General features: G+C 44.0%; 1 protein-coding gene across 3 annotated transcripts; it reads left to right on the forward strand.

Annotated features, from left to right (window-relative positions):
* Window positions 1-5,503: 5,503 nt before the first annotated feature.
* On the forward strand, window positions 5,504-19,006 carry isy1 (ISY1 splicing factor homolog). 3 transcript variants are annotated; one of them, XR_014201844.1, is made up of 12 exons: window positions 5,505-5,625; window positions 6,045-6,067; window positions 6,981-7,032; window positions 7,153-7,218; window positions 7,646-7,688; window positions 7,903-8,015; window positions 12,649-12,766; window positions 13,812-13,934; window positions 16,554-16,675; window positions 16,746-16,832; window positions 18,296-18,608; window positions 18,810-19,006. XR_014201844.1 is itself a non-coding variant. In XM_082155068.1 (11 exons), the coding sequence occupies exons 1-11, from the start codon at window positions 5,623-5,625 to the stop codon at window positions 18,401-18,403; spliced, it is 855 nt and encodes a 284-aa protein (XP_082011194.1). In that variant the 5' UTR covers window positions 5,504-5,622; the 3' UTR covers window positions 18,404-19,006. The 3 variants fall into 3 exon arrangements, 2 of the variants coding, with proteins under 2 accessions (XP_082011194.1, XP_082011193.1); XM_082155068.1 differs by having other exon boundaries at window positions 5,504-5,625; window positions 16,749-16,832; window positions 18,296-19,006; XM_082155067.1 differs by having other exon boundaries at window positions 18,296-19,006.
* The last annotated feature ends 1,226 nt before the right edge of the window (window positions 19,007-20,232 follow it).

The following is a 20,232-nucleotide window of genomic DNA, read 5'->3' on the forward strand; positions in this document are numbered from 1 at the left end:
GCCGCCAAAGCATACAAATAGCTGTTCCGACTGTCTGAACGAGGCAGGACGCTCCAAATAGACTCTGAGAGCCCTGACGGGACAGAGTAAATTCGTGTCTCAGTGAAGTGAAGGTGGGTTTAATCTCAACACTGATGTCGAACGCTTCGTTAATGCTTGTGTTCAACTGATCATGTGACGTGTTCTCCTGAACAGTTTTCATTTATAACAGACTCATTTACTGCAACATCGGTATTTCCAGCCGACTGAAAAAAGGGGACTGGGAAATGTGTGAGACACTTTTTAGAGAGTGGTCCAGCCTCGGCGGGAAGCAGCTCGGCCAGCGAGAGCTGAAGTGGAGCGGCAAGGCTTGGATGGATGCGACGCTTTAGCTTTCCATCCAGTAGCGGTGGGATGGCACAGGTGTGCGGCCACCGCTTCCTCGAGGGGAGGAATCGCATCATAGCCTTTCTCCAGAGCGCCGTCTACGGTAGAGAGCGTCAAGGAGAAGGAGGGCTTTAAGCAAGCTGAGTGTGGTGCCTTCCACGATTTCGTCAGCTCGTCGTGCACTTCTGGTAAGAAGGGGACGGGTCTCTGCTGAGGGGACCACTCATCAAGCCTGCTGCGCGTGGGCTCATCGGGCGAAGCCCCCTCGAGCCTGAGGTTTTCAACGGCCTTGGTGAGCATGCGGAGGAGCTCTGCATCGATGCTCGTTCTCGCGCTGGCTTGTGTTGACGGAGCGGGGCCGGAAACGGAGCCCACAGACTCATCGCATTCGGATGCAGTGATGGAAAGGCTGTCATCCTTCTCGTCCGATGCCCCAAAAGAGACGAGACCTGCCGTTTGCAGAGAGGGGTGCTGGTCCGCCTGTTGTAAACCGGACCGGTGAGGGAGTTTCTCTTGGAGAGAGTGAGGCACGCGTGGACTGAGCCGGCGTGTGTTCGCTCGCAGAGATTAGCGAATTGGAGTGTTCGCTGAAGGAGATAAAATCTGAATTCCTTGGCTAAGAATGGATGCTTATAAAGACATAAGCCACGCCCATTCTGGCGGGCTCTGACGTGCCATGGTGTGAAGCGGTCTGATTGGTTCGCGCGTCTGAGCCGCCTCGCCATAGGTTGGTGCAGTTGCCGCAGCACAGCCAACGTTTTAAAATTTGGCTTCAATATAATTGAGAAAAGGAGTTTTCCCATAGCGTAAGCTAGCCTTACACAATACGAGAGACCTCTTGAAAGGGAACTTGAGTTACGTAATCAGATTACTTTTTCAAGTTACTAGTAAAAAAACACCTTAAATTTAAAATCTACCTACAAAATGCTGAGTTACTTTTTCAAATAAGTAATGTTAGTTACTTTGTTTTCCCATTTATTGACTGACAGCTCTCCTGTCCTCATGCTGAGACGAATGGAAGTGCAGAGGCGTGTGTGTGTGTGTGTGTGCACTGTAAAAAAAATTGCTACCGATTATTTATCATGACTTAAAATCCAACATTGTTTCAACTTTAAAAAGTATGTGTTCATGCTTGACTTAAAATATTAAGTTTAGTTAACTTTAGTTAAGCTGGATATTTAAGTTATCTCAACAAATTTTAAGTTGTTATAACTAATCGCAGCCACATTTTTTTACAGTGTGTGTGTGTGTGTGTGTGTGTGTGTGTGTGTGTGAACATGAGGGTTATTGTAGTTCTAGACTAAATGTGAGCATTTACTCATCTCATTTCCACAAAATAAAAAGATTCAATATTCCTCAAAATGAATAAAATCAGTGAATATCTATGCAAACCTCCAATAACTAAATATGTTAAATAAAACATACATTTTTATGCATTTAATCTCACTTTATTGACCAATGTTCTTGCTTCTGACCTTCAATGATTCGGTTAAACCATAAGCAAAAATGACTATATATTTTTTTGGTTTTTAGATTGTTTTATATATTTGGTAAAGTGTTAAACTTTCTGTTATTCTTCTGTGATCCAGAACAGCAGCTGAAAGGTCAGTTTGAGCCTCTACTGTACACTACTGTACACTAAATCTGCATTTCCTTACTATTTCACTCTTGCTGTGAAAGGGTCTTTACATTTGGACAAAAACTTTTTTGCTTTAAAAAAAACGAGCCCAGCCCAGGTGAAAAAAAGTATCGTAACGCATTACTTTTCTAAAAAATATATAAATAAAATACATTTCAGAGAAAAATTCTCTTAATCTTTTCCACTGGCCAAATTTCTTATGGAAACAGATTAGCCTTATTGTGTATTGTTGATCATTATTTGTGAGTACATATTTCCACAGATCATGAGTTCTGCTATCAGCAATCCTCACTGTCATTAACACATGAAAACACAGCACGCCTCAGGAGAAGTGTTTAAAACAGCGCATCCACTATTAATATTTCAATTTATTAGAATATAAAAGAAAATTCTAACTTTTCCGTAGTGATTTAATGTAATTTAAGTGCTTAACTCCATTAATGTGTGCCATATTTAATGTAAATGTGTATATCAGATATAAAACAGAGTTTAAATCATTCTTTCATTTATTTAAACTGATAAGAACATGCACTGTATTTCTGATTATGACTCATGATGAATATTAAAGTTTCCTCAGATCATCATCGGTGTCGTTAGACTGGGTCAGAGTTTGTGTGCAGTTGCATATTCTCACGTGTGTTTATATAATAATAATAATGTATGCGTGAGAAGTTCTCCGACTTCATCTGATTGAAGAGTGATGTTCGGGTCTCCCACACCATCGGCACAAACCCGTCTCCATACCACCTTCAACCAGAGGGAACTGGATAATATCCTCAATGTTCTGATCCAATATGACTTCTGATCCATGATGCTGCCTGAATCATACTCATACTCATACTCATACTCATACACTGTTGGTTCGTTGGCCAGAGGAGAACTGAGAGACTGAGTCTGGTTTCTCACAAGGGTAGACTAGACTCCCTTTGCCTCTCTTCATGGCCTTGATGGCTTCCAGTACCTGGTCTACAGTACCTGGTCTACAGTACCTGGTCTTTTGCAGTACCTGGTCTACAGAACCTGGTCTACAGTACCCGGTCTACAGAACCTGGTCTACAGTACCTGGTCTACAGAACCTGGTCTACAGTACCTGGTCTACAGAACCTGGTCTACAGAACCTGGTCTACAGTACCTGGTCTACAGTACCTGGTCTTTTGCAGTACCTGGTCTACAGAACCTGGTCTACAGTACCCGGTCTACAGAACCTGGTCTACAGTACCTGGTCTACAGAACCTGGTCTACAGTACCTGGTCTACAGAACCTGGTCTACAGAACCTGGTCTACAGTACCTGGTCTACAGTACCTGGTCTACAGAACCTGGTCTACAGTACCCGGTCTACAGAACCTGGTCTACAGAACCTGGTCTACAGTACCTGGTCTACAGAACCTGGTCTACAGTACCTGGTCTACAGAACCTGGTCTACAGAACCTGGTCTACAGTACCTGGTCTACAGTACCTGGTCTACAGAACCTGGTCTACAGTACCTGGTCTACAGTACCCGGTCTACAGAACCTGGTCTACAGTACCCGGTCTACAGAACCTGGTCTACAGTACCCGGTCTACAGAACCTGGTCTACAGTACCCGGTCTACAGAACCTGGTCTACAGTACCTGGTCTACAGTACCTGGTCTACAGTACCTGGTCTACAGAACCTGGTCTACAGAACCTGGTCTACAGTACCTGGTCTACAGAACCTGGTCTACAGTACCTGGTCTACAGAACCTGGTCTACAGTACCTGGTCTACAGAACCTGGTCTACAGTACCTGGTCTACAGTACCTGGTCTACAGAACCTGGTCTACAGTACCTGGTCTACAGAACCTGGTCTACAGTACCTGGTCTACAGAACCTGGTCTACAGTACCTGGTCTACAGAACCTGGTCTACAGAACCTGGTCTACAGTACCTGGTCTACAGTACCTGGTGTACAGAACCCAGTGTTTGGGTAGTTTTTGTGTTACCCAGGCTAGATGTAACTACCCAGAGACTGAGTTATTTATCGTGGGCTTTGGCGCCCTCTTCAGGAGAGAGCAGTGCAGCTCCGTCAGATTGTTGCGTGTCTTCGGTATAATACAGGTTTGTGTACATTTTATTCTATCTAAAAATGTGTTATTGTTCTGTATATCATTTACTTTTATGCAAAGCAACATACAGAGGCATCGTGATGTGAGTCGCCACGAGTGTCGCGTCGGTGTTTTCGCGTGATGGAAACACCCTGCATAACATTTTATGAATTTATAAAAAATATATACAGAATATAAATGCTTAGAAAGTTCAGTTATGTTCTCAGAACTGTACACTGATTGTTTATGGACAGGTTATGGAGTCACAGCAGATTCGGGCTACGAGTGAAAGGTTAGAAGTTCCTCCGCTGAACACGACTCGAGATCCGGCGTGAGATCCGGCGTTACAGTGGGAACGGCACAACAGAGACTGGGCCATTACACTGCAATTACTATTACTTCTAAAAGTGTCATTTTTACTTCTGATATTTGTTATACGTGCTTAAATGGTGGCAATATGTATTAAAATTATATAAAATATACTATACTGTAAAATGTGATTGGAAATAAAGGAATTATCATGCAAACCAGAGGTTGTATCGAGTATTTTAAAAAAGGTTGGAGGGTTTAAGTTAATCCTGGACATTCATTCATGTATGAAATAAAAAAATAAGAAGCTAGAATTATAGTAAAAATGAATCAACCATTTGCTGGGTAAAATTAACCCAACATGTGTTCGGTCCAATATCTTCCAAATTGGGTTGTTTTTTAACCCAGTGTCTAGAGTGCACATACCACACAATCTGATTTAAAGATTAGATGAAGATATCCATCTTATTTTCCACGTAGTTTTGGGGTAAATGTAATGTGTCTGGCTGTCTTCCGCTTCCAGTTATTTTTATCTGTACAAAAAAGCTAGTTATACTTTTTGACATTGTAAACAGTTTTTTCTTCCCCTATTATTTTAATGTAGTGGCTTAATTAATATAAACATGCTTTGAAGCGCAGACAGTGTCACCATTCACTGCCCTTTACTCTTCTTCTCGTTTACAGCGGCTAAAGTCTCACACATTGAAAGGTGGAAACAAGCAGCAAAGATACAATTATGTCCATACTAAGTCTTATTTATGAGATGAAAAGTCGAAAGTATGACAAAGAAAGTCCATTTCTATTTTAATTTCATAATTATGTTTTAATATGTCATAACTATTACTTGGTAACTTTGACTTTTTAGTCATAATGTACTTAATGTCATAATTTCGACTTTTTAAATCATTATTATATGACGGGCTCCACAGAAGTCCTGCTGATCTGAGTGACAACTGGCAATAAAAGTTCAGTCTCTTGAAATGAGTGCAGTTTTATCTCTCAACGCTAGAAAAACACTCCTGTCGAAAAACATGTTTTACTTATGAGTGCTTTCTCGATCATCTCTCAGTAGTAATAGTGACTTTAACACATGAGAATAATCAGAAAATAAACCCACATGGGTATTTCACACACATCTGTCATTGCTGGCGCGCCGGAAGTTGTCCAGTGTAGCCACACGTCATATCCATGCGTCGTGCGCGCTCACCGTTGAGTTCACGCAGGATTGAACATCTGAACCACAAACATGGTAAAATAACTATTCCTCTTCAGCTAAAGTCTTTTTAATGATCACTCGTGTGTTAGAATGGAGAGTAGCGTTCTCTATCAACACGAACATGAACATCTGTTTCAGAAGCTGCGGAACTTTATCCTCGACGCAAAGATTTACTAAACACACATTAATCAGATTCTTATTAATATATTTATTTAATTCACACACACACACACACACACACACACACACACACACACACACACACACACACACACACACACACACACACACACACACACACACACACACAGAGTATGTTGTGATATATTGCAGCTAGTTGTTCAAATGAATCTTTAACACATGATATCTGACAAAGATCTGCATCTGTATATGATTATACATGTTATATCATGATTATGTGAGAAATTAAGATTGTTATTGTTTATTTTCAGGCTCGAAACGCAGAAAAGGCGATGTGAGTGTCTGTCTTCTGTCATAATGCCATATTAATGCTCTTCTTCTTCATATTTCACCAACTGAATGCTCATCTATATGTTATTATAAGCACCTAATGTGTAGAAATACTTTTAGAATTATTCCTTTGTCACACCAACTATCAAATTCAGCGAGTTTGTTATTTTTGGGGAAAAAATGTATATACATGCGTGCAAATTCTTATAATCATCTACTGTCTTTTTTGTTGTAGATTATAATTCTTATGTTATTTCTTTATGGGCTCAAATAAAAAAGAACAGTAATCTTTGTAATGTCAAAAATACTCCTATTGTTTAAAACAATTTTTATTTTATATATATTTATTAAATAATGTATTGTTTTATACTCGATACAATTTTGTGTATTTGGCACAAATTAAGATCAATGTCAAACAAACAATCAATGTTAATTTTATAAATTAACTTACACTACTCTAAAAATTAATATCAAACTCTGTAAGAGGGGCAACAGGCTTTTTAATATTTAGAGAAGCATATGCACTGTATTCAAGAGTTTGGGGTCAGTAAGAATTTTTTGTAAATTGAAACTTTCATTAATCAATGATGCATTAAATTGATCAAAAGTGACATTAAAGACATTTATAATGTTATAAAATATTCTATTTTAAATAAATGCTGTTCTTTAGAACTTTCTATTCATCAAAGAATCCTGAAACATAACATGCATCACAGTTTCACTAAAATATGACATATTAGAGTGATTTGTGAAGGATCATGTGACACTGAAGACTGGAGTAATGATGCTGAACATTCAGCTTTGATCACAGGAATAAATTACACTTCACTATATATTCACATAGAAAACAGATGATTTACATTATGATAATATTTTACTGTTTTACTATATTTTTGATTGTGTGTGTGTGTGTGCAGGACGGCTCTGGCCAGGTTTCGTCAGGCGCAGCTGGAAGAGGGAAAAGTGAAGGTGGGTTTAATCTCAACACTGATGTGATGAACGCTTCATTAATGCTTGTTCTCCTGGTCATGTGACGTGTTCTCCTGGTCATGTGACGCGTGTTCTCCTGATCATGTGACGTGTTCGCAGGAGAGAAGACCTTTTCTGGCGTCGGAGTGTAACGAGTTGCCCAAAGCCGAGAAGTGGAGGAGACAGGTCAGGAATAACACATCTGTCTCATACATATGTGATGTGCTTAAATGGATAGTTCACCCAAAAATGAACATTAGCCCATGATTTGCTGACCCTGAACTCATCCTAGGTGTATATGACTTTCTTCTGTCAGACGAATACAATCAGAGTTATATTTAAAAATGTCCTGCTCTTCCAAGCTTTATAATGGCAGAGAATGGCTGTTTTGTAGATGCACTTTTATGGACTTCAAAACAGAACGGACATTCACTGCCATTGTAAAGCTTGGAAGAGCAGGACATTTTTAAATATAACTCTGATTGTATTCGTCTGACAGAAGAAAGTCATATACACCTAGGATGAGTTGAGTATATCATGGGCTAATGTTGATTTTTGGGTGAACTATCCCTTTACCAGCTGAGCTGAATGTGTGTTTTCTTCTCCGTTGCAGATCATCAGTGAGATTTCTAAGAAGGTTGCGCAGATTCAGAACGGTGAGAGAGAGATGTGTGTGAGAGAGTGAGATATGTGTGTGTCTGTGTGTCTGTGTGTGTCTGTGTGTGTCTGTGTGTGTGTGTGTGTGTGTGTGTGTGTGTGTGTGTGTGTGTGTGTGTGTGTGTGTGTGTGTGTGTGTGTGTCTGTGTGTGTGTGTGTGAGCCGAGAGCCAGCTTCTCCTGTGTTTGACTAACTGAGATCTGTGTTCCTCAGCCGGTCTGGGCGAGTTTAAGATCCGCGACCTCAACGATGAGATCAACAAACTGCTCAGAGAGAAGGGACACTGGGAAGTGCGGATCAAGGAGCTCGGCGGACCAGACTATCGGGTGAGAATCCGTGATGATGCATTTCCTGCTGACAGAAGCCGCAGTGAGGCGTTCACGTGTCAGACGTGTGTGTGGAGCTCGGTGTGTCAGCGGACCGATGCGCTCGAGTCAGAGAACCGCAGTGAGGCGTTCACGTGTCAGACGTGTGTGTGGAGCTCAGTGTGTCAGCGGACCGATGCGCTCGAGTCAGAGAACCGCAGTGAGGCGTTCACGTGTCAGACGTGTGTGTGGAGCTCAGTGTGTCAGCGGACCGATGCGCTCGAGTCAGAGAACCGCAGTGAGGCGTTCACGTGTCAGACGTGTGTGAGGAGCTCGGTGTGTCAGCGGACCGATGCGCTCGAGTCAGAGAACCGCAGTGAGGCGTTCACGTGTCAGACGTGTGTGTGGAGCTCAGTGTGTCAGCGGACCGATGCGCTCGAGTCAGAGAACCGCAGTGAGGCGTTCACGTGTCAGACGTGTGTGTGGAGCTCAGTGTGTCAGCGGACCGATGCGCTCGAGTCAGAGAACCGCAGTGAGGCGTTCACGTGTCAGACGTGTGTGAGGAGCTCGGTGTGTCAGCGGACCGATGCGCTCGAGTCAGAGAACCGCAGTGAGGCGTTCACGTGTCAGACGTGTGTGTGGAGCTCAGTGTGTCAGCGGACCGATGCGCTCGAGTCAGAGAACCGCAGTGAGGCGTTCACGTGTCAGACGTGTGTGTGGAGCTCAGTGTGTCAGCGGACCGATGCGCTCGAGTCAGAGAACCGCAGTGAGGCGTTCACGTGTCAGGCGTGTGTGAGGAGCTCAGTGTGTCAGCGGACCGATGCGCTCGAGTCAGAGAACCGCAGTGAGGCGTTCACGTGTCAGGCGTGTGTGAGGAGCTCAGTGTGTCAGCGGACCGATGCGCTCGAGTCAGAGAACCGCAGTGAGGCGTTCACGTGTCAGACGTGTGTGTGGAGCTCAGTGTGTCAGCGGACCGATGCGCTCGAGTCAGAGAACCGCAGTGAGGCGTTCACGTGTCAGACGTGTGTGTGGAGCTCGGTGTGTCAGCGGACCGATGCGCTCGAGTCAGAGAACCGCAGTGAGGCGTTCACGTGTCAGACGTGTGTGTGGAGCTCAGTGTGTCAGCGGACTGATGCGCTCGAGTCAGAGAACCGCAGTGAGGCGTTCACGTGTCAGACGTGTGTGAGGAGCTCAGTGTGTCAGCGGACTGATGCGCTCGAGTCAGAGAACCGCAGTGAGGCGTTCACGTGTCAGACGTGTGTGAGGAGCTCAGTGTGTCAGCGGACCGATGCGCTCGAGTCAGAGAACCGCAGTGAGGCGTTCACGTGTCAGACGTGTGTGAGGAGCTCAGTGTGTCAGCGGACCGATGCGCTCGAGTCAGAGAACCGCAGTGAGGCGTTCACGTGTCAGACGTGTGTGTGGAGCTCAGTGTGTCAGCGGACCGATGCGCTCGAGTCAGAGAACCGCAGTGAGGCGTTCACGTGTCAGACGTGTGTGAGGAGCTCAGTGTGTCAGCGGACTGATGCGCTCGAGTCAGAGAACCGCAGTGAGGCGTTCACGTGTCAGACGTGTGTGTGGAGCTCAGGCTCGAGTCAGAGAACCGCAGTGAGGCGTTCACGTGTCAGACGTGTGTGTGGAGCTCAGTGTGTCAGCGGACCACGCGCTCGAGTCAGAGAACCGCAGTGAGGCGTTCACGTGTCAGACGTGTGTGTGGAGCTCAGTGTGTCAGCGGACCGATACGCTCGAGTCAGAGAACCGCAGTGAGGCGTTCACGTGTCAGACGTGTGTGTGGAGCTCAGTGTGTCAGCGGACCGATGCGCTCGAGTCAGAGAACCGCAGTGAGGCGTTCACGTGTCAGGCGTGTGTGAGGAGCTCAGTGTGTCAGCGGACCGATGCGCTCGAGTCAGAGAACCGCAGTGAGGCGTTCACGTGTCAGACGTGTGTGTGGAGCTCAGTGTGTCAGCGGACCGATGCGCTCGAGTCAGAGAACCGCAGTGAGGCGTTCACGTGTCAGACGTGTGTGTGGAGCTCAGTGTGTCAGCGGACCGATGCGCTCGAGTCAGAGAACCGCAGTGAGGCGTTCACGTGTCAGACGTGTGTGTGGAGCTCAGTGTGTCAGCGGACCGATGCGCTCGAGTCAGAGAACCGCAGTGAGGCGTTCACGTGTCAGACGTGTGTGAGGAGCTCAGTGTGTCAGTGGACCGATGCGCTCGAGTCAGAGAACCGCAGTGAGGCGTTCACGTGTCAGGCGTGTGTGTGGAGCTCAGTGTGTCAGCGGACCACGCGCTCGAGTCGGAGAACCGCAGTGAGGCGTTCACGTGTCAGACGTGTGTGTGGAGCTCAGGCTCGAGTCAGAGAACCGCAGTGAGGCGTTCACGTGTCAGACGTGTGTTTGGAGCTCAGGCTCGAGTCAGAGAACCGCAGTGAGGCGTTCACGTGTCAGACGTGTGTGAGGAGCTCAGTGTGTCAGCGGACCGACGCGCTCGAGTCAGAGAACCGCAGTGAGGCGTTCACGTGTCAGACGTGTGTGTGGAGCTCAGTGTGTCAGCGGACCGATGCGCTCGAGTCAGAGAACCGCAGTGAGGCGTTCACGTGTCAGACGTGTGTGAGGAGCTCAGTGTGTCAGCGGACTGATGCGCTCGAGTCAGAGAACCGCAGTGAGGCGTTCACGTGTCAGACGTGTGTGCGGAGCTCAGGCTCGAGTCAGAGAACCGCAGTAAGGCGTTCACGTGTCAGACGTGTGTGTGGAGCTCAGTGTGTCAGCGGACCGATGCGCTCGAGTCAGAGAACCGCAGTGAGGCGTTCACGTGTCAGACGTGTGTGAGGAGCTCAGTGTGTCAGCGGACCGATGCGCTCGAGTCAGAGAACCGCAGTGAGGCGTTCACGTGTCAGGCGTGTGTGAGGAGCTCAGTGTGTCAGCGGACCGATGCGCTCGAGTCAGAGAACCGCAGTGAGGCGTTCACGTGTCAGGCGTGTGTGAGGAGCTCAGTGTGTCAGCGGACCGATGCGCTCGAGTCAGAGAACCGCAGTGAGGCGTTCACGTGTCAGGCGTGTGTGAGGAGCTCAGTGTGTCAGCGGACCGATGCGCTCGAGTCAGAGAACCGCAGTGAGGCGTTCACGTGTCAGACGTGTGTGAGGAGCTCAGTGTGTCAGCGGACTGATGCGCTCGAGTCAGAGAACCGCAGTGAGGCGTTCACGTGTCAGACGTGTGTGTGGAGCTCAGTGTGTCAGCGGACCGATGCGCTCGAGTCAGAGAACCGCAGTGAGGCGTTCACGTGTCAGACGTGTGTGAGGAGCTCAGTGTGTCAGCGGACCGATGCGCTCGAGTCAGAGAACCGCAGTGAGGCGTTCACGTGTCAGACGTGTGTGAGGAGCTCAGTGTGTCAGCGGACCGATGCGCTCGAGTCAGAGAACCGCAGTGAGGCGTTCACGTGTCAGACGTGTGTAATAGAGCTGCCGCTGGGAGGAGTTTCCCTTGCGGTGGTTTTGCGCGATATGCAGTATTATCGACATTTATTTATTAACATTTTTATTTATTTATTTGTTGCTATATAAATAAGTGTTCGATGTGGTCAGCATGCACAGAAACAGGACATATTCAGTTACCGAAACTAAACAGCGTTGAAACAGGAAGTGAAGTAAACAGAAGAGAATGTCAGAATAAGGGTCCTCAAAACAGAACATAAATCTGACAATCAGCTCGTTAGGATATTTGTATATGTATAACAGTTATTTCTGATCCTGGAATCTGACTGGATGAGAGGCTCTCTGCTGATATTTCACCAGTATCATCTTCGTCTCCGCGTACACAGGCTGTCACTCAGCGCAGTTACACCAGTAGGTGGCGGCAACGGACTGTCTTTGAGTGAGTCATTAAACCGTTCAACGAACGTGGTTAAGTGTTAATTATTTAAGTTTGAGCTCCACTTTTCAAGGCTCAGCTGATATGCTAATATGCGATGCACGGCTAACGCTAAAGCTGATGCTACACTTAATAGAGACCAATGGCATTGATTCAATGCCACTGACGCCATTCATGGTAAATACCCTTCAACGTTAAAAGGATGATACGACAAATATTAAGCTTTCCCTGGACACGGCAACCTTTTCACGAATGGCTTATGACTTGACCTGAAAGCCAGACGCATGTCATCGCACGCGCTCAGTCGATCCCTCATTCACTGTCTGTTCAGGTCTGTACAAATCACCATGAGAAACGCAGTCTTGTTATCATTATTAACTTATTTAGCATTCAATACACATGCGCGAAGTTCAAAACAAGAAGGGTATTGACTTGTGACAAGTTTGAGCCTTTTTCTACAAAGTTTAAAATTCCAGTTTCTGTTCGCCTGTCCCTCGATCAGCTTCAGACGAGTTGGAATATAGTGCTTGAAATGTTCTGGGGCGGTTTATAATGTTTTTTGCTCAAGGGGAGACACCCCAGGCAATAGAGGAAAAATAACTAATAAAAACTGTCAACAGCCATAAAAAATCCATTTTACTTTGTTTCGTCTGACGCTCGAGACACACTTGTTTATGATGGAGGGACAAGAGTCTGATTGCAGAAACTTAGTGTTATTACTGATATCTTGTGAACATGAGTGTGTGTGTGTGTGTGTGTGTGTGTGTGTGTGTGTGTGTGTGTGTGTAACAGAGAGTGGGGCCGAGGATGTTGGATCACGAGGGTAAAGAGGTTCCGGGAAACAGAGGATACAAGTATTTCGGCGCCGCTAAAGACTTGCCTGGAGTCCGAGAGCTGTTCGAGACCGAGCGTAAGTTCAGTCTCTGTCACTGATCCAGATCTGGGTCTCGTTTATAACCGGTCCTGAGAGCCGAACGCCCACACACACATGAGCTGAGAGTTACACACACACAAACACACACACACACACGAGCTGAGAGTCAACACACACACACACACACACACACACACACACACACACACACACACACACACACACACACACACACGAGCTGAGAGTTACACACACACACACACAAACACACACACACACACACACACACACACACACACACGAGCTGAGAGTCAAACACACACACACACACACACACACACACACACACACACACACGAGCTGAGAGTTACACACACACAAACTGAGTTACACACACACACCCCTGACGGGAGAGTGTGTGAGTGACTCTGATCATGCGTGTGAACACCTGAGACGGAGCAGTGTAACAACAGCGATGATGATCTGAGGAACTGATGAAGGAAAACCACTTTAATACTCATCATGAGTCATAATCATAAACACAGTGCATGTTCACAATAACGGCGTGTGTGTGTGTTACTGATGCATGATAACAGCAGAACTCACGGTCTGAGGAAATATCTCCACACAAGTAATGATCAGTAATGATCAATAATGCTCTATAAGGCCGATCTGTTTACACTCAAAATATAAAGTAATTAAAAACACTATTTGTCCAGTGGAAAAGACTGAGTAAAACTTTCTCTGAAATGTATTTTATACTATTTTGATTTATTTATTCAAAAACAAAGCAAGGATCGGCTTCTAAATGATTTTTTGCACATCATGTGACGCATATCTCATATTTTCCGAATGTCTTGTACCGTTAAACATGGTGGCACGAGGATGAATATGCATATGCAAATGATATGCAGATGAGGATCCTCCACAGTTTTCAGACGCCTGATGAATGAGTGTCTGGTTTCTGTCAGTACTGGAGCGTTGTGTGTTTATAAGATCACTGATGTCTCTGATGACATCAGCATGTGTTCTCCTGATACACACATCATGTGATCATGTGGAGATCTCTGGTGTGTTTCAGCCGTTCCGCCGCCCAGGAAGACCCGTGCGGAGCTGATGAAGGACATCGACGCCGAGTATTATGGGTATCGAGATGAAGACGACGGTGTTTTAGTGCCACTGGAACAGGAGTATGAGAAACAAGGTGAGGCGAGATCCCACAATCCCTCACTGCTTGATGTTCTCAGTTAAATATGGGAATCTGATTAGAAGCTGATCATATTTTCTCATTTAAATAAATCATTCAGTCAAACAATATAAACTTGTATACATTTATGCATTTATGCATTTAGCAGAGTTTAAAAGTTACTTCGAGGACTTATTACGCTCTTCCTCAAAGTCTTGATGTTGTTTCAGGCTCTACTAGAACAGGTTTTCCTGCTTGAATGTTGATTATTTTCCTAATATTCTCCATTGTTGCAGCTCCTCTCTTCCCAGTCTGTCAGTAACGCTCCGTTTAGTTCCTGTCTCTATGAAGCCCCTCTTTCTGAAAAGCACACTGTGCTCTGATTGGTCGGCTGGAGCAGTGTGTTGTGATTGGTCGAGCGCTTCGAGTGTGTTTGGGAAATGTCCCGCCCCTTACCATAACCGCCAGTTTAACACACTACTAACTCACTCAACCAGGCCCCGCCCCTTTATTCTGTGCATAAATTATTCAAATGAGGGAGAAACTCAAGACTACACTGGAGGCGTTTCAGGAGTTCAGAAACACTGACACTGATATAGAGAAGAACTGGAGCTTTCACATGATCAGCAACATTACACACTAAACACAGATGAGGGAAAGCAGAACAGGTCGTCTTTAAAGAAGAAGCAGTTTAGCATACAACACGTTTATTTATGTCTTGTCGTCATAATATTAAGTTGTTACTTGAGTCCATGTGACGTTCAAGTCCAGGTTCCCCGACTTTAGTGTTAGAGCTGTCACAGTTAACATGTAAATCTGAGATTTATTTTGTTTATCTAATTTAACAGTCCAAAAACACGGAACTAATAGTTTTTAATCATCATAACCGACTTGACAAGCTCAAGTGTCTCTCATAATACAGTCTAATACAAATTTGTATTGTTTTATTAATATTTTAAATAAGTTTTAATTTTTTAGACTTTTAGTTTTCATGTTCATTTTAGTTACATTTTGAGTCATTTTATAATGTGCTATTGTCATTTTATTACTTTTTTCTTTTAAAATATTGCTATTTAGGTTTAATTTAGTTTTATTTATTTCCAGTTAATAATTGTAGTTTTTCAACTTAAACTTATTTCAGTCAAGGCAATATTTCTAATATTCATTTAAAGTTTTTCAGCAAATATTTAAATATCTGTAAAATATTAATTAAAATAAATGCTTTTAATAGTTGTAGTTAATGATGATAACCCTGATATCAGTATATGAGAGAAAAGCCTCTTTATGAGTTGCTTATTTGTAAATCAAAGCTTTATGATGATGCATGTAATGAAAGTAGAATCATAATTAATGATTTAATTAATTAATGATAATGATGAGTGAATTACTGCATCTTTATACGTTAGGATGTCCATAGATTGTGAGGACAGCTGTTTTATTATTGAATTATTATTATTTATCAGTATCAGCGCTTCAGACTGTGTGTGTGTGTGTGTGTTGTAGATGAGCCGAGCAGCACGATACCCACTTCATTCAGGCCTGTGTGTGTGTGTGTGTGTGTGTGTGTGTGTGTGTGTGTGTGTGTGTGTGTGTGTGTGTGTGTGTGTGCTCTGCGACAGTCGTGGCATTGTGTGCTGATATCATTTTCTGACATGTGTTTCTCATTTGTGTGTTTAACTGAATGCCGGACGTGCGGCTGCAGGTTTGATGCGACTCATGAGAAGCGTAACGCGCACCGGACCGTCCAGTGACCTGAAGTCACATGACCACCGCATTCCAGCTCGACCTCGAGGCTGATTAATGCATTGTTCACGTCAGCGTTATTTCTACAGTACAGATGCGTTCAGAGCAGCTTCACAGGACATTAATGATGCAGACAGAACTCAGTTAAACACGATGTTAAAGGGGGGGTATAATGCCCTGTTCACAAGATTCTGGTGTGTGTGTGTGTGTGTGTGTGTGTGTGTGTGTGTGTGTGTGTGTGTGTGTGTGTGTGTGTGTGTGTGTGTGTGTGTGTGTGTGTGTGTGTGTGTGTGTGTGTGTGTGTGTGTGTGTGTGTGTGTGTGTGTGTGTGTGTGTGTGTGTGTGAAGTTTTAGCTCAAATTACCCCACAGATATTTTTTAAATTGTCACTTTTTGAGGGTGAGCAAAAACGCACTGTTTTTGTGTATGTCCCTTTAAATGCAAATGAGCTGCTGCTCCCAGCACAGGAATTTATGTAGCTGATGTGTAGTTATCTTCTAGTCATTGATTAGCATATTCTGTCATGATAATCTATAAATCGAGTTCCCGGGGGGGGGGTTATGTACATTTTAGGGTTGGTGATGTCACTAACCCGGGAGGAAGCTCGTGTAGTCTCTACCAAAATCACATTGAAATCACTTTTTCTGTGAGCGCGCTGTGGATGTGTGTGTAGCTCTGAGAACAGCGAGTCGTCTCGCGCTTGAACTGTTTAAAGTCATATTGAAATGCTCTCAAAGGAATCGATAAGAGGAATAGAAATTTTAATTGTATGACAAGTATCCGATTCCTGACCTCAAGTATTTGATTGGCGATTCCCAAACCTAATCTTCACAGGACATTAATGATGCAAACAGAATTCAGTTAAACATGATGTGTGTGTGTGTCGTCCCGCAGTGATCGCCGAGGCGGTGGAGAAGTGGAAAGCAGAGAGAGAGTCTCGATTATCAGCGGGAGGAGTAAAGGACACAGAAGAGGAGGAGGAGGAGGAGCACATCTACGCCGTCAGAGATGAAGAGGTGAGCATCATCTCTCTCCGAACCGTCCTTCCATCAGTGCAGATTCCCGTAACTCTCCTGTGTTTTACAGCAGTCCGATGATGAAGCGGGAGAACCGATGGAGGGAGAAGATGCGCAGTCGTACTTCGCTCATGTTCCGGTTCCCTCGCAGAAAGAGGTTTGTTTCTGATCCAGTTCAGGGAGACTAGCTAGGGGGAATCATCACTCTCGGCATCTCAAACCTCCATGACACGCCAACAGAGAATATTTGAAGAATCTTTACATGCTTAACTCTTCTGTAAAGCTTCAAAATGGTAAAAAGTAGCCCATATGATTCGTGCACTATATTCCAGATCATCTTTTAAAATCATTTACTCTCTGATCATTTCACTTTTCACTGTAGCTTTCAGATCGTGGCCAGTCTGACACAAGCCACGTTTCCATCCATCTATTGTAATTGCATTTTAGGATATTGCATAAAAAATTCTGGATGGAAACACCAAGATCCACTGTGATTGGATAACTGGTGTAACCAGCGGACCAATGGTGTCGCAGCATCTCTAATGCTGGTTTGGTGTTTCTGAAAGTCAAAGTGTGTGATCAGAATGATCTGGTGTAATTCCCTCCAGAAGCGTCTCACACGAGTGTGTTCCCTAACACCAGCATCCGAACGCCAGAGAACATGACAGCGTTTACTGTGTTTCGTCTGGCACAAACGTTCCCTGGTGCTATTTTGCAGTTTCAGAAAACAATTCCGCCACTGACCAGGAGAAACCTCGTCTAAAGTCAGTGGCGCGTTATTCAGAGGCTATTTTAAGAGCGCATGCTTGGCCATAATGTAGCGTGTGCACAACACACACACTTTACTTCTCTCATCTACACAGAAGCAGCAGTTCACATTTTTGCAAACCATACATTATTACAAGGAAAAATATTCCACATGAGGGAAATCCTTGTTGTGTCCATGAAGATGTGAAAGAATAGGCATAAATCTAGCTTACACATTTACCCAAATTATTATACGCCTGTTTAACCGAAGCTAATTTGGGTGTGTTTCTCCATCCCCAATGTCACTTCTCTGTGTTTTACGGCCCTGACGAGAACGTCGGTCTCCTCGACTGTGAACCGCTCCTGGCGTGTGTCTGGCAAATCCGCCGTTATAATAGCAACCCGCCATGGAACAAGCGCGCCTGCTCTTAAAGGGAATGTGAGATGACGCTCTGATTGGTTTATTTCACGTTACGCCCAAACCACACCTATGAGTAATGAAGCTACTTCAGACCAACACATTTTAGATTTGCGTCGGAGAGTCATTTATCCCGCCGGGAAAATAGCAACAGCGCCCGAGATCCGCACACAAAGTTACTTGTGTTTCGCGCTTGATACTTGCGTTTCAGATTGTTAAAATAGGGCCCACAGTGTTATTTCTAATATTTTGAGCCAATTTCCCAAGAAAATACTATTTTATTTGGATGTTTTGTTTGGAAACGCTGCTTTCTCACACGTTAAATTTGCATCTTTACATGGAAACACAGCTAATGATGCTAAAACAACACTGATCGTGTTCCATGTTGTGTGAACATTTAATAAGATGTAAACCGTCCTGATGAAGTTGATGAATCCTGATGTTGTGTATGTCAGATTGAGGAAGCCCTGGTGAGACGGAAGAAGATGGAGCTTCTGCAGAAATACGCCAGCGAGAGTCTGATGGCCCAGAGTGAAGAAGCCAAAACACTGCTGGGGTTATAGTGGATCTGATGATGAACAATCTCCAGCGCCGAGACCAGAGCCAGTGTTCTGGTTATGGATGATAAACGTCAAATGTGCTTGACTTCAGTACGATGCTTATGTATGTCAGTATGATCCTTATGAACTGTACAGGTAACATTAAATCATTTAGGAATTTAATTATTAATCTGTTCATGTTTCATCGGGACCATACTTTAGACCAGGGGTTCTTAATCCTAGTCCTCAAGGGCCACTTTCCTGCAAAGTTTAGCTCCAACCTTGATCAAACTCTCCTGCCTGTAGCTCTCTCGTAATCCTGAAGAGCTTAATTAGCTGGTTCAGGTGTGTTTGCTTAGGGTTGGAGCTAAACTCTGCAGGAAAGTGGCCCTCGAGGACTAGGATTGAGAACCCCTGCTTTAGACAATAGTGTCGTTACACGGTAATCATGTCAAAGGGTGTATTACACGCAAGGATAAACTCCAGGGCTTTTTTCCAAATGAGAAAAACTTTCATTCATCCTTCATTTGTTCAACATGTTAAAGGACAAAAGCACAAATATCTGTAAATATTTTGTATACTGTTCACTTTGCCTTCTTGGACAAGTAAACTTTTTTTTTTACCAAACTCTTTATACTATGAACATGCTTTGTGTGTAAATGTGTGGAGTATTAACTCACTGAGAACATTCGTACGTTACATTAAGAGTGTGTGATGAGAAACGGCTCGGTTCATGTGACCGGCCAGAGATAACCGGGTCACATGGTCAGGACTCAATCTAATATCCTCTTCACCCACGATGCCCTGCTTCTGCAGTGGATGTAATACAGGTCTTGTGTCTTTTTTATTATCTTATCTAGAGATTTTACATTTTTAAAGATTTACGTTTAACTGGCTGTTATGACCAGGGTTGCTGTTGTACATCTTTAGGCTATATAAAAGAAATAAACTATTGTTAGTAATAGTAGTAGTAGTAACTCAATAACTCAACTGCATGACACGGTTGGTCATGTGATGCTCATTAAGAGTGGCTTTTTCTGGAAGACTACTACATTTTAACGAGATTATTCTGATCACTTGTGTGTAAAACGATTGGCTGAAATACTGAAGGCACATTTAAAGTAACTTGGAGGTAAAAAATGTCTTCACATCATTTATCAAACATTTTGTTAAACATTAATTTATCAAACGTTAATTAAACAAATGATAAAGTACAAACATTAAAGGTGCAGTAAGTGATTTCTGAGAAATGATGTTGATATTTAAAATCACCAGACAAACACGCCCTTTACCCAGAAGACCACGCCCCCATCTCGATAACCCCGCCCCCAAATAGACTATTTTCACATTTCCGGGTTTCTCAGAAGCAGAAGTCGTCACAGTTGGGTTTAACTTTTATAGTGTGAATGAGACAATACATTCAATATATTTTTTTGTGTTCACATTTGCTCTAATAGCAAAAGAAAAACTCCTCATTTTCACAAACTTTCAAAAAGAGGGAGAACATAGAGAGAGATTGATAATGGCAGTCAGAAGAGATAAAGATGTTAACTTTACCGTCACTCCCACAGCCGCTGTATTACAGCAGCCGTAACTCGTTTTTTATAATTTGATGCAAAAGTAATATAATACAAAGTGTAGAGTTATAAATGTACATACATTTTTTTAATGAAAATATAAAAAACTTTTTGCGATGTTGATGACCGGTGAAACGCATCAGTCTGTGAAAATGGTCCATTCACGTACGTGCTATATAACCCAGGCTCCTCCCCCCTAATGTGTGTACACGCCCCTTACTGCTGATTGGCTGAGGTGTGTTTTGGTGCTCAGAAATCGCTCACTGCACCTTTAAA

Source organism: Leuciscus leuciscus (assembly GCF_965113295.1).
Source record: "Leuciscus leuciscus genome assembly, chromosome: 23".
NCBI classification, from domain to species: Eukaryota; Metazoa; Chordata; class Actinopteri; order Cypriniformes; family Leuciscidae; genus Leuciscus; species Leuciscus leuciscus.